Raw genomic sequence first — 12142 nt, forward strand, 5'->3', positions numbered from 1 at the left:
TATATAAATAATAATTATTTAAAAAATGCACTTTCAAAAATAATCTCAATTAGTGCCTTTGATTGGACGCCTAATTTAAAATATTACACATAAAAATAATGGTGGAATACAAAGTTTCTACTAACTTGGGGTAATATGGAGTTACATATTGAAAAGTTAAATTAATATTCTCTTCGTCCCTCTCATTTATCATTTCTTTATATTTTATGTCTTATTTCTTTACATTTTACATTTGTAGAGAGAGTGTCCGACATGATGTTGAGGTACATATAAATTAATGTTTTGTAACTTATCTTATAATATTTTTTGTTTTGAATAAAAGTTTAAAATTTTCATTTTTATTCAATTTTTTTTAATGTTTTAAAAAAATAATTTTAATTTATAGTATCGACAAATAGATTTTTAAAAAGAATTTATCGTATAGATAAAATAACAATTATGACAACTAAGATGGATTCTCAAAGTATAATTATCAAAGCAAAAAGATATTAAAAAAAATGGAAAGGGAAATTGTAGCATATATAGTTGATTTTTTACATTGTTGAGACTTGGAATTAAGAAATATGAGTCCTTCTGCAAGCTCCTCCAACTTTAGACATTTAAGAATAAACATTTAGTTTGCCTTTTTAATAGTCAAATAGTAGTTTGACCACTACTTCTAACTAGTGTTTAATCCTATATTGATGATTCGATATTTTTAAAAATATTAATGAATGATCCAACCGTGCGGATGTCAAGATCTGTATATTTTAGTGATATGACAAAAATTATAGAAAAAAACAAATATATTTGGTTTTCTATTTTAAGAGTCAACTAATAATTTGACCAGTACTTCTAACTAGTGTTTAATCCTATATTGATGATTCGATATTTTTAAAAATATTAATGAATGATCCAACCGTACGAATTTCAAGATCTGTATATTTTAGTGATATGACAAAAATTTTAGAAAAAAATAAATATATTTGGTTTGCCTTTTTAATAGTCAAAGAGTAGTTTGATCAGTACTTCTAACTAATGTTTAATCTCATATTGATGTTTCGATATTTTTAAAATATTAATGAATGATCCAACCGTACGAATGTCAAGATCTATATATTTTAGTGATATGACAAAAATTTTAGAAAAAAATAAATATATTTGATTTTCTATTTTAACAGTCAACTAGTAATTTGACCAATACTTCTAACTAGTGTTTAATCCTATATTGATGATTCAATATTTTTAAAAATATTAATGAATGATCCAACCGTAAGGATGTCAAGATCTGTATATTTTAGTGATATGACAAAAAATTTAGAAAAAATTAAATATATTTGATTTGCCTTTTTAATAGTAAAAGAGTAGTTTGACCAGTACTTCTAACTAGTGTTTAATCCCATATTGATGTTTCGATATTTTTAAAAATATTAATGAATGATCCAACCGTACGGATGTCAAGATCTGTATATTTTAGTGATATGACAAAAATTTTAGAAAAAAATAAATATATTTGGTTTGCCTTTTTAATAGTCAAAGAGTAGTTTGATCAGTACTTCTAACTAATGTTTAATCCTATATTGAGGTTTCGATATTTTTAAAAATATTAATGAATGATCCAACCGTACGGATGTCAAGATCTATATCTTTTAGTGATATGACAAAAATTTTAGAAAAAAATAAATATATTTGGTTTTCTATTTTAACAGTCAACTAGTAATTTGATCAGTATTTCTAATTAGTGTTTAATCCTATATTGATGATTCGATATTTTTAAAAATATTAATGAATGATCCAACCGTACGGATGTCAAGATCTGTATATTTTAGTGATATGACAAAAAATTTAGAAAAAATTAAATATATTTGGTTTGCCTTTTTAATAGTCAAAGAGTAGTTTGACCAGTACTTCTAACTAGTGTTTAATCCCATATTGATGTTTCGATATTTTTAAAAATAATAATAAATTATCCAACCGTACGGATGTCAAGATCTATATATTTTAGTGATATGACAAAAATTTTAGAAAAAAAATAAATATATTTGGTTTTCTTTGTTAACAGTCATCTAGTAATTTGACATGTACTTCTAATTAGTGTTTATTCCTATATTGATGATTCAATATTTTTAAAAATATTAATGAATGATCCAACCGTACGGATGTCAAGGTCTGTATATTTTAGTGATATGACAAAAAATTTAGAAAAAAATAAATATATTTGGTTTGCCTTTTTAATAGTCAAAGAGTAGTTTGATCAGTACTTCTAACTAATGTTTAATCCCATATTGATATTTCAATATTTTTAAAAATATTAATGAATGATCCAACCGTACGGATGTCTAGATCTATATATTTTAGTGATATAACAAAAATTTTAGAAAAAAATAAATATATTTGGTTTGCTTTTTTAACAGTCAACTAGTAAATTGACCAGTACTTCTAACTAGTGTTTAATTCCATATTGATGTTTCGATATTTTTAAAAATATTAATGAATGATCCAACCGTACAGATGTCAAAATAGTTAAAATTTGACAATTTTCATATCTGTATGGTTGGATTATAATTTAAAACAAATACAAAATAAATTGAAACTAAAACTATAATTAATAATTGAACGATAAATATCTAACTACCATAATAATATTGTTTGCAAGAACTAAAATATAAATTTCGTGTAAATTTTATTCTATATTTTTTTCCAAAAATTTTCTGCCATTTTTAAAAATAATTCGACCGAGATCGGTTGAATTTAGTATAAAATTCGTTGGCGGGAAAATTACCTCCATTTTTTGGTAAGGCTAAATTCGACCGAATGCGGTTGAATTTAGGAGCACGACTAAACTCAACCGTATACGGTTGTATATAAACACGGTTATATTTATTCGGTTGTAATTAGTAAGGCTAAATTCGACCGAATGCGGTTGAATTTAGGAGCACGTCTAAACTCAACCGTATGCGGTTGTATATAAATACGGTTGTATTTATTCGGTTGTAATTAGTACTAAATTCGACCGCGTAAATACGACCGTATTTAAATACGACCGTATTTAAATACGACCGCAAGCGGTTGTATTTAGCAGTGCCCTTAATTTCAACCGAATTTAGCGGTTGTAATTAGAATTTGATGTCGGTTGTATTTGTGCGGTTATATTTAGTTTTGTTTTCTTGTAGTGAAAGTTCAGTGGTTCAGGATTATCCATGTCATGATGCAGCTGTTTTTGTATATTTGAATTCAAGACGAGTTAATTTTTATCATTTTCTCTGTTTCTGTGAGAGTGATTGTGTCTGCCTTTGGTTTGTTTACGTAATTACGTGATTGCATGTAATATACAGTACTGTGTGCTTCATTTCACATCTCATTTATGCAAGGCACTCATAAATCAGAACCCAGGGTTAGCCTCAGCGTACCCTGAGGCTTTGTGTTTTTTATACTTACATATGCATGCACAAGATGCTGCATTATAAATTTGTTAGCTTTTTCACTTTATTTCCTAACCACAATTATAAACGTTTAATAATTTAAACTCTTTTCTGTCTGGTTCTCAATATATTCCCTCTTTCATGATGGGCAAACAAGATCATGTCCAGGTAACATTGATCAACAAAAGTAGATACAATAATATCTAGCATTATATCTACACATGTAAACACTGTAACCATCTTTTATCTTAAATAAATGGAGCCACATGTGTGAACATTATATCCATGCTTCATCATAATTAAACAGAGCTACATGTGTAATATACATTTGCTATAGAATGTTCACAAAGTGCATGCACCTTTGCTGGTAAGTATCTATGTAGAGCCTTACAGTATGGCTGGTTACCAGACTTGCTCAACCGCCAATCCCGTGGACAGAATTTAGAACTTTTGCTCAGCCAAAACTTAAATTGTATTTTATCATCCTAAAACTGATGAACAATTTACTCCCCCACACTTCTTTCTTGCCCTATTCGGACTACCCGTCCATGGAAATTGTAAAAAATTAATGAGCAAAATTTAGAGGCGGGTAAAGAATTCCACTAATCAACAGCTGTTTTGTTCTTTCTGCTAGTTACTGGCTTCGGCAAGCCATCAAAGATGGGTCTTGAAATGGCTACAGTTGACAGTGCCTGTAGATCTGGCTTTAAACTCCAATTAACTGTTGGCCAGATGGATGAGCTGCTATCTGAATCCTGGAAACTAGGCGTACTTGATGACTTTTTTACCCCATCAAGGCTGTCAATCAGTGAAAATTCCCCCACAGATGTAGAAACAGAACTTTGAGGTCCTGTTTCATTATCAACTCCAGAGGTAGTCCGACCAGAAGCTTTTGGTCTCAGTGCTAAACCTTTACTTGTAATCTTTGAAAATCCACCATTGCTCGTCTCTCCCTTCAGTAACATTTCTGGGGCTCGAGAATTAACGTCAGCTTCAGATTTCTGACGCCGTCTTACCATATTGCTGGTCCAGTTATCAGAATCAGTTTCTCCTGCAGCAGAAACTGATGCACCGTTTGCTAAGTTACCATTCACCAGTTTAAAGGTATCAATTACACTTCTACTTTTTCTGTGAATACTCAAAGGTGGGTTCATATGAGGTGACGGCTTGCCAAATTGACCATCTGCCAAGTGATGAGACCCACCGTTCTGGTACACAGCAAGCTCACATCCTTCGGATGTACCCTTCTGATCTGGTGGCTTAAGACCATAATATCCTTGTAGATTGTTCATGGCTGGAGAGACCCTCCGCTTGGGTGATGATGTCAGCTTAAGTGATTGGAAGGAATCAAAAAAATCAGATTGCCGTCGCTTAGGTGGTGGGGTCTGCTCAGAGCTGCTTGTTCTATAAGAAAAACATGTACAACAGTGTGAGCCACTAAAATTTCCAGACAAGAAAGACATCCATTCAAAATGAAATGATTCTAACTATACTCAGTTCTTAATACACAAAAGTTGTAACTCTGACCACACGATCTACATTACTTTAGTACTCTAAATCATTGCACAAAGCATGTTGATCCATCTATACTTCCTTAGCCATATTTAAACAACCCTGATGATCCTTCCCAGAACATGAGCGGAATCAAATGCCACTACTTTGCATCACAACTTACTGTTGAGGCTATACATAATGGGTAAATTGTGTAAGTTGAAAAATGGCTTCACTTGTATAGGAAAATTTTGTGAGCTAAAAAATAGCTTCACTTGTAACACCAAGTGAAGCCACATGGCTTCTTCCCTTACGAACTTTCGATCGATCCGGAAACTTGGGATGCACGGTCGATAAAAATATCAAATGGAATTAGTATTTTATCTCGCCATACTGCTACTGTGATTATTTATTGTACAACAAATTTAGGTTCCACGTGCTAATTACAGATTGTGTCGGTGAATCCTGCAAGATCTCTCAAATCTCTTGATATGAAATAAATAGAAACTTGAACCTAGGATACCATAGTAATACCAATATCACATAAAATAGGATTGTGTCATGCACACATCCTATAAATAGTTGTAACCGACTACATATTTACTGCATGCTCAACGTAGAAATTTAACAACTCAATGTTGTATGAGACATATGACTAATTTCACAAACCATCAGACGCGTGCAAATCAAACATGAAACCTCTACCATGAAATGTAGAGGAATCCCTAGTTAAAATTTAAAAATTAGAATGCCAAAAAGAATAACAAAAGAAATACGCAGACAGAATATAATATATATTACAGTGTACAAGCAATGTCTTTTTTTTGTTTTGAGAGTATAGTGACTTATCGTAAAAGGTGGTCAGAGTATCGTTAACTTCTTAGATAAGTTCTGGGAGTGCTTTTTTCCAAAATAGAATAGTCATTATGTTTTGACAATAAATTGCAATATTCCAATGATATTGCGCAAAACTCGCAGAGGACAATGAAGAGGTTAGGCAAAGTTAGAGCAGTAGCAGGCGGCCTTAGAAGCACAAGACTTTACGTATCAGCTATCTTAAACCAGATTTCTCATGAAAATTCAGTGGCAATCCAAATGAGGAAGTGAAGACAGCATTGCAAAGGGTACTACAAATGAACAATTTCTAGTGTTTGGGCTCAACGAAGTCAACTCTTGTATTAACGTGTGGTAACTGGTATTTAAAGTAGAGCGTATCTTCCAGAGTATTGTATGATTAGAATGTCCCAAAAAAAATGATGAGCAAGCCTATTGGCAGCCATTAGCCCATCTATTATGGTCCAAGTGTTGGGCGACCAAGAACACGCAGGAGTGAAGGTTGAAAATTGCGGAAATGAGAATTTTGCTGTGATTGTTGAACATGTGGCCATCCTATGTTGGCCAAAGTTATAATAAGGTGCTCCAGGCAGGGGAGTGGCACCTACTAGAGATTAAGTAAAAGAGGGAAGATTACAGTAGTTTGGACACGTCTTCACAAGAAAAACCACAACACTAGTGAGAGAGTGGAGAGCATATTGGTTGAGTGGCCAAGGAGGAAAGGTGGAGAATGTGGAATGAACAGCAAAGCTTGACATGGCAGCCTTAGAATTCTCCACGTGCCATCTTATAGGTCCTGGAGATGCCGAAATCCTGATCTGGACAGATGATTTTCTTGCACAAAACTGAACTTCATTGATCATGGGGATGAGTGGTAGGTTAAAAGGGCTAGAGAGCCTCCAAATAGAATAATAGTGTTCTTAGGGTGAACCGGTGAAGGCACAAAAGGGGTGGGGGTAACTAGTATTTTGTTACCTACATAACAATGCACCGTCTTTTTCTGTTGTCTTACCCTGCCCTATGTTATTTCACCGCACAACTCTATTTGCCTACACAAATCTTAATATTAACACTATCTTTCACCCTTCTGCAGCAGTGCAGCTTGTCAGAGCAAGTCCAATGGTGGTGCTAAAGTGGGTGCTATTGCTATAATTTAGCACCCACACTAAAAAACCAACTTCAATGGGATGCTAAACTTCGATACAAAATAGCAAAATGCTATACTTGATCTAAATATAGAACCAAGTATAGATGTTGCTATAATTGCCACTTAAGCATGCAAGTGCCAAAATGCATTAATAAAGTAATAGTGACAAATTTTGTACTTCAAGATTAGGTAATTAGAATATAGCTTTATTTGGTGTTTTTTTGCATCTACCATTGGACCATAAGTTTTATTTTAGCACCAAAAACCACATTTTGGTTTCAAATAATAGCAATAGCTACATCTATTTTAACTCCACCACTGGAATTGCTCTCAAAATATTTCTAAAAAAACACACAATTTCCATCATCTTCAAAACCTTTTTAAAAAATTTTGTACAAAATGGTCGTCTTTGTAGTTCGTTGAAACATCCTCTTGACACAATTAAATAAACATCTTCTCACAACTCTATAAGACCGAGTGTAGATGTAAGATTTGAGTACAACATCTCCTCCAAGGCCTACTTCCAAATGGGACATAGTTATATATTCCTAATAATTAACGTAAATTACTAAAGCAACATGACCCATAGACATAAGTAGATGACACACTTTTACGACAGTTGATGCATAGTTCTAAAGCAAAGAAGGAACTTGCAAACATATCAATTAAACCAACAGAAAATAGACTCTTTTTTCTTTATAAAAAATTAATATATGCAACCAAATTACAACAAACCAACTAAGCAGCATATATATATTGTAAGACATCCGAAGAGCAAAATTTAAGACACCGCCAACTGCTGAAAAAGAAACACAAGGAACAGAGAGAGGAGATTAAAACATTACCCATGTTGGTCAAACCCATTTGTCATGATAGGAGATGGAGGATGCCTTCCTGGTAATGGAATGTAAAGAGTCTTCCGAGCAAACATCTGAATATCAGTCACTAGACCATTTATCTTCTTAATGTCAGCCACCTGATATATAATATGACAATGCATTCAAAAAACAGAACATCACATCATCCAACTATTTCACGAATACATAGAAGCAAAAGCAATGGCTAATAATCGATTTCTACAAGTTAAAGCAAGTCAAGTGCGATGATGTCCTTGGTTGCATTTGCATTGCTATGATTTGGAACCAAATGCAAAAGTTCATTACTTCAAAGCAATTGCACATTTGAATGCAACTATACATACATAGTTGTTCTAATCAAATAAAAATAAAAATGCATGTTGTGGTAACAGGTAATGCTTAGAAAAGCAGTTCCCGTCCCTGTCAGGGAGATGCCAACCATCTCTCCTTTCTACGAACACAATAAAAAAGTTGAAAGAGTTAGACAAAAATAAGTTTAATTTTGGAATTACTGGGTTGCAAAATGCAACTAGCATTGGACTGCAATTCCTATTTTAGCACCAAAATCACTTTCGGTGTCATATTATAGCAACGGTTACAGCTTTTCATTAAGCATTGGACTTGCTTTTAGGAAAATTAAAAAAATAAATGACCTACAAGCACAAAATTATCTTCACAGTTGCAGAATGTGTGAATTATCACAACTACTGGTTAAGACATCAGATATCTACGATAGAGGGTGATAAAATCGAGGTCTTTTCAGTTGAATTAAATTTCACATAACAAAAGTGCATTCAGTTAACACTATCAATTTTGGTTTAAAAGTCGATTGCTTCAATATAAGTGACTTGAATCTCAGGCACACAACAAGTTTAAACACACCATTTCTAAAAATTTAAGCAATCCTCCAAATACATTACGAATACCTAACATGAAAAATCGAACATTTTATCAACTTAAAAAACATCAACCCCCAATCAAACTAACAAAATTCAACATTTCATCAATCCAATCAACAATTACCTCAACGCCATATTTAATAGCAACACCAGCTAAAGTATCGAATTTCGAAACCCGATGTTCAATATAATTACAACCACCGACACCAACACCAATCGCCACACTTCCATCACCGGAAAACGGCGAACAAACCGGAGAAGAAGACGCCGAAGAATTCGCCGGAGAAGAAATCTGAAAAAGCCTCGCCGGCGATTCATTCGGCGACGAGAATCGATGATTTACGGCTCCATTTCTCCATCCATCCTCCATTTCAATAAAAAAAACCTTAATTTAAAACATATACATACACATTACATACACAAATATGTGAATTGAAATTGTATCTACGCAATTCACCAACAAATGGAGATTGCGTTATAGATCTAAAACTGTGTGTAATTGAAAAATATGTACGTATGTAATTTATTTAGTAGGAAAAAATAATAAAAAAAAAAGTTAATAGATCTAATAAATATCTGAATGAGAGTTTGTTGTTGTGTTTATTTCATAATCTTCATTCTCGTTGTTATGTTTTCTCTCTCCTCCGTGTTTGTGTTTTTGTTTGTTTCTTCTTTCTGGATTGTGTTTTAACTCATTTTCGATTTATTTCATTATTTATGTTTCAGTTTTAACTTATAATTGTACCACCTACGTTTCTTACAAAAATAAACTGTATTCACTTATCAATCAATGTCGATTTTCGCTGTGTTCCAATTATTTTTTTTAATTAATCATTAATTATATTTACCGAATATTGCAGATTTTTGTCTTTTAAAATTCTTTAGTTTATTATGATTACTAAAGTATTTAAATATCCTACATCGTTATATTTTCTAAACAAAATTCCTCAAATAAAGTTTTTTAAAAAAATTAACCTAAATTATTTTATTTTTAATAGAATCAAATAAGGGAAGGTCTAATGAGTAATGACACTGGTACGACCAAATTTCTGATGATGGTCGAACGTCCTTCGATCGTGTGCAACGTCCTTCGGTCGGACCTGCAAGGAGAAGAATGTGAGGGTTTATCCCCCGATTCACCTCCGGTGTGAGAATCAGTAATCGGCCTTTCACGAGTAAGATGGAACGTACAAGAGCTGTGTTTGTACCAAAATTGTATATGCCATCGTTGTTAAAATTGTGTATATCATTGTGTGTATAGATTGGTGTATTTATCCAAACCTCGGACATAAATGTTTCGACCGTTACGTTTAGGAGGAACATCAATGTTGAAGGGGGTTACTTTTCTTTGATTTACTAGTCCAACGGTTGGCCCATGGTTGTCTTATGGGCCTTCGACTTTTGGGCCTCATAAATCGGGCCACTAACTAACATGTCTCTGTCTATTGGTCGGACTAGTGTGTGGGCGATAGACAATGTGCGTGGCCCATTTTTGGGTAGTAACCCTAAGGCCACTTGTCGTATAATGCTTAGCCAAGGAGATCGAAGATAAACGGAAGCTGGGAGAGGATCTAGAACAAACCGAAGAGTGGTGTTTCAATTCGAATTTGACTATGTTATTGATAAGGCTCGTGCCTTTCCTGGAATCACAAGCTCTTTCTGGATGAAGTAATGGAATACCTAGTCGCTCGTGTTGTAGAACACGGTCCTCGTGCGATTTTTTTTTTCGGGAGAGGATGAAGACCTTTCTGAATTTGATTTTTATTTTATCAATCTCCTGCCTTCGGGCTTGTAACTTCTGTCTTCGGGCTGTTATATTTTAATGCATCTTTCATCTTTTGTCAGCATTGATTCTGTCTTTTATTTTATCCGCTTATTCGGCTGTCATTTGCCATAGAAAGTTCGGCTTTATTCATTCGCCATAGCGATTTTTAATAAAACGAACTGTATCTTCGGCTTTATCGTTTTCCTTAACAATTGTAATAAAATGAATCGCATCTTCGGCTTTATTCATTTGCCTTAGCAATTTTAATAAAACGAATTGTATCTTCGGCTTAATGGTTTGCCTTAACAATTGTAATAAAATGAATCGCATCTTCGGCTTTATTCATTCGCCATAGCGATTTTAATAAAACGAATTATATCTTCGGCTTTATGGTTTGCCTTAACAATTATTCAATTTTCATCGCATCTTCGGCTTTCATTTCGCCTCAACAATGGTTCAATTTTGCATTGCATCTTCGGCTTTTATTTCGCCTCAACAATTTATAAGTTTTTAGCATCCATCTTCGCCCCAAGTGTTTGAAGTACTAGGGTCATTGTTCGGAAATGATGTTAGCTTTGTTTGCCCCTTTTCCGAAAGATGGGTCTTGTTTTTTAAACAGTTGCTGTAAATTCCGTGGTAAGTATATGTGATACAGAGACGAAGGACCTATTATCTTCGGGTAGCCCTTAAATAGGTGTTTCGTCCAGTTTCTAAATCTTAAAAAGGAGTGGGGGAACGGATGAACTATGTTCTTCGGTAGCCCCTATATAGGTGTTCGTTCGCCCCCTTTTTAGAGATAATGTCTTGTGTAATGTTCCATTCGAACGAAGGAATATTGGGAGGACGAAGGACTTATCTTTTTCGGGTGGCCCCTGGATAAGTGTTTCGTGCGGGAGATAAAAAATTTAAAAAGGGACGGATGAAGGATCTATCATCTTCGGGTGGCCCCTAGATAGGTTTTCGTTCGCCCTAACTAGTATAAAAAAGCATGTTTATCTCTAGATAATATAGATTTAATATGAAGCGACTCTATCTATGCCTTACCATATTTTGAGGAAATTTTATGTTGCTTTGGCTATTTTTGTGTCTTGATAAATTTTTCTTCCTATACACTGCTTCGGCTATTTTGGTGCCTTAGCGTAATTTAGAAAATTTTATATGTGTCTTCGGCCTAGCCTTTAAAATTTTTATTTTTGTCCCCGAGTTTCTAGGGGACTGAATAGTTCGGATTCAGAATTTCGATTTTTAACCTAGCAAAATTTATTTTTATGCTTCTTCGGTTTCCATTCCATATTTTATGTTTCTTCGGTTTAACATTTACCTTAGCGTAATTTATTTAATTGACGCATCTTCAGTATGTGTATTAACATTGGCATAAATTGTTTATTTTACTCATCTTTGATATTTAATCTAGAGTATTATTTAATTTACGCATTTTCGGTGTTTACCTAAAATATTTTTAGTTTACGCGTCTTCGGTATTTGACCTAGTGTAATTTATTTAATTTACGCATTTTCGGTGTTTAACCTAGCATAATTTTTAATTTTCGTAAATTCGGTATTTTACCTAGCGTAATTTTTAATTTACGCATCTTCGGCGTTTACCTAAAATATTTTTAGTTTACGCGTCTTCAGTAATTGACCTAGCGTAATTTATTTAATTTACGCATTTTCGGTGTTTAACCTAGCATAATTTTTAATTTATGCATCTTCGGTGTTTTACCTAGCATAATTTTTAATCTATGCATC

The 12142-nt window shown here is 33.3% G+C and overlaps 1 protein-coding gene and 1 non-coding gene across 2 annotated transcripts; both read right to left on the minus strand.

Moving 5' to 3' along the window:
- Window positions 1–3629: 3629 nt before the first annotated feature.
- Window positions 3630–9311, minus strand: LOC141701003 (uncharacterized). The gene is made up of 3 exons (XM_074504653.1): window positions 8754–9311; window positions 7719–7849; window positions 3630–4805 (listed from the first exon to the last, which is right to left on the minus strand). The coding sequence occupies exons 1-3, from the start codon at window positions 8997–8999 to the stop codon at window positions 4004–4006; spliced, it is 1179 nt and encodes a 392-aa protein (XP_074360754.1). The 5' UTR covers window positions 9000–9311; the 3' UTR covers window positions 3630–4003.
- On the minus strand, window positions 8094–8191 carry LOC141701004 (U6atac minor spliceosomal RNA). The gene has a single exon (XR_012566629.1). It is a non-coding gene; the product is annotated as a U6atac minor spliceosomal RNA (small nuclear RNA).
- Window positions 9312–12142: the final 2831 nt, after the last annotated feature.

This window comes from Apium graveolens, unplaced genomic scaffold (genome assembly GCF_009905375.1).
Source record: "Apium graveolens cultivar Ventura unplaced genomic scaffold, ASM990537v1 ctg3184, whole genome shotgun sequence".
NCBI classification, from domain to species: Eukaryota; Viridiplantae; Streptophyta; class Magnoliopsida; order Apiales; family Apiaceae; genus Apium; species Apium graveolens.

Coding starts and splice junctions, on each gene's coding strand:
- LOC141701003 (XM_074504653.1), bottom strand. CDS start 8,999: ATGGAGGATGGATGGAGAAATGGAGCCGTAAATCATCGATTCTCGTCG. Junction 7,850..8,753: donor CTATTAAATATGGCGTTGAG/GTAATTGTTGAT, acceptor ATTATATATCAG/GTGGCTGACATTAAGAAGAT. Junction 4,806..7,718: donor AATGGGTTTGACCAACATGG/GTAATGTTTTAA, acceptor TTTTTCTTATAG/AACAAGCAGCTCTGAGCAGA.